This window comes from Morone saxatilis, unplaced genomic scaffold (assembly GCF_004916995.1).
Source record: "Morone saxatilis isolate NCDOM2014 unplaced genomic scaffold, NCSU_SB_2.0 Contig16, whole genome shotgun sequence".
Classification (NCBI taxonomy): Eukaryota; Metazoa; Chordata; class Actinopteri; family Moronidae; genus Morone; species Morone saxatilis.
Window position 1 is genome coordinate 16,777,069 of NW_023339718.1, and position 2,088 is coordinate 16,779,156.

A 2,088-nucleotide genomic window follows, 5' to 3' on the forward strand; every position below is an offset into this window, starting at 1 on the left:
TAAAGAGGCATCAGTATTAAATTGAGACTGTTTCATAACCAGTTAAAAACTCCTTGAAGTACCTTTAAGCACAATTAAGATGTTTCAGTGTTAGCTCTTAAGCAGGTAATATTCAACATGTGAACAAGAAGGTTTAACTGGTTTAACGGAATTACGTCACTACGTGACTCAGAGATATTAGTCACTGGGCTGTAATCAAATGCTCCCTGAGAGAAAGGCTCTGTGAAATTGAATTAGTAAATCTGATCCACTGGTTACTGACCTCCTGCCCTATGGCATGTGCCTGGGCCATCATCCCCTCGATGTCATGCCCCTTTGGAGCCCTGTCCAGCATGAGCTGCTTGATCTTCACCTCCAGTTCAGCGTTGGACCTCTCCAGAGACCGCACCTTATCCAGGTAGTTGGCCAGCCGGTCATTCAGACCCTGCATGGTTTCCTTCTCGCTGGCAGAGACACCAAGACCGTTGAAGGAGAGGCTGGAGCTCAGCATGTTGAGGCCATTGCCCATTGAGACGGAGCGGGAGAGAGACAGTGTACTGATGGACACGGGAGGCTTGGAGCGGATGCTGCGTCCGCTGTCCCTAACAGACATGCTAGAGAAGGATGGCTGACGCATCGAGTAGCTGCGCACAGAGAGGGTGGAGGCCATGGTGTCCACTGCAGAAGATTCATATGAAAGTTTATCAGTGCTCTTATGAAGCTACAAGTCTCCTTATCTACAATTACAGAGAAGGTGGAGGAGAACATTTTTGTGAATGTGCAACACAAAATCACACACATTTAAGCATGCAATTGATTGATTAATGATATTTAAAGTTTGTTCCTGACCTTGGAAACAACGGTCAAGAATAAACTTCCAATGAACTTGAAAGTTATTCATATTTTGTGTCACTTTTTTAGCACTTTGTGGATATTTTGCTTTTTTGTAGTAATTTTACACTTCTCTTAAGTAATTGTATGTCTCTGTAGTTGTTTTAAGTCTCTTTGCAGGGGTTTGATTTAATTTCCAACAAAAAAATGTTTACAGTCACTTAAAGCAGTGGCTTGGTACTCCCACTGAGTAATCCATCCATTTCTCAGGGCAGCTACTAAATGGACAATGTGGTGAGAGTGTTTGAGAGTGTGTGGATTGATGATGGCTACTACATGGGCTAAATATTATTAAACATGGTTCTGGTTCTGTTCTAATTAGTAAATTATTAAAAAACACAAAACAATATGGAGGATCTACTAGATTTCAAAGCACCCCTCCAACAATGACTTACAGTTTCTGTTTCAGAGTGTGAGATTTAAATCTGCTTCCTCCTGTTTGAAATTAAAAAACCTTTGTCACTCATTAAGTGGCTTTTTGATGAGTAAGAACAAAGGAAAAGGAACAAAATATAGTACATACATTGAGCTCAGTTCTGCAGTAGGTCTTCTCTTGTGCTGCTCAGTCAGGTTTCCGACCGTGATGGTGTGAGTGTCTGTTGTTGCTGGACCAGATTTCACAGGTGAGTCTGGCTGCAGAGACAAGACTCTCTTTGTTGGGGGTGGAGCCACTGTTCGTGTGTCCAATCACACAGCAACAAATAGGAGGACGCAACTTGACACCTTGAGGGGAGAGAAAAAATAACTGTGGTGCACATAAAGTAAACTAGTTGGCGTTAAAATGTTAAATGCAGCTCATTGTCTGCAGCGTCACAGGTTTGCAAACAGCAGCTGTAAGCTGACACTTGATTTATTTCTGCAACTGTGAAACTAAATAAATATCTACTGTCCTTTAAATCTTAATGCAAACTTTATTTTCCAAAGAAGAAATTAATTTTGATCAGAGGCACGGAAATACCCGTTAAAGATTGTTTTTACAATCCAACCAAATATTTGAGTGCACTGAGGTGAGTGCATTTAAACCTAGTTTGTTTTTAGCTTTACCAAATATACACCCTAGAGATGCTTTAATAGTGGTGAACATCAAAATACTCTGAACAGTAGAGCTAATAAAACAATGAAAATTAGAAACAATCATAAAAAAAGGATTAGCTATAAAAAAGAGCAATGGTTTGACCTTGAGTCTCCAGTATTATGTTGTAAAACTGTTGTGTAACA

The 2,088-nt window shown here is 40.4% G+C and overlaps 1 protein-coding gene across 1 annotated transcript in view; it reads right to left on the reverse strand.

Moving 5' to 3' along the window:
- krt1-c5 (keratin, type 1, gene c5) overlaps positions 1 to 649 on the reverse strand; it is a 7,736-nt gene extending 7,087 nt beyond the window's left edge. Inside the window, exon 1 of the mRNA XM_035657960.1 lies at positions 263 to 649. Coding sequence (XP_035513853.1) covers positions 263 to 649 — 387 coding nt within the window. The remainder of the gene's footprint in view (positions 1 to 262) is intronic.
- Between the last annotated feature and the right edge of the window lie 1,439 nt (positions 650 to 2,088).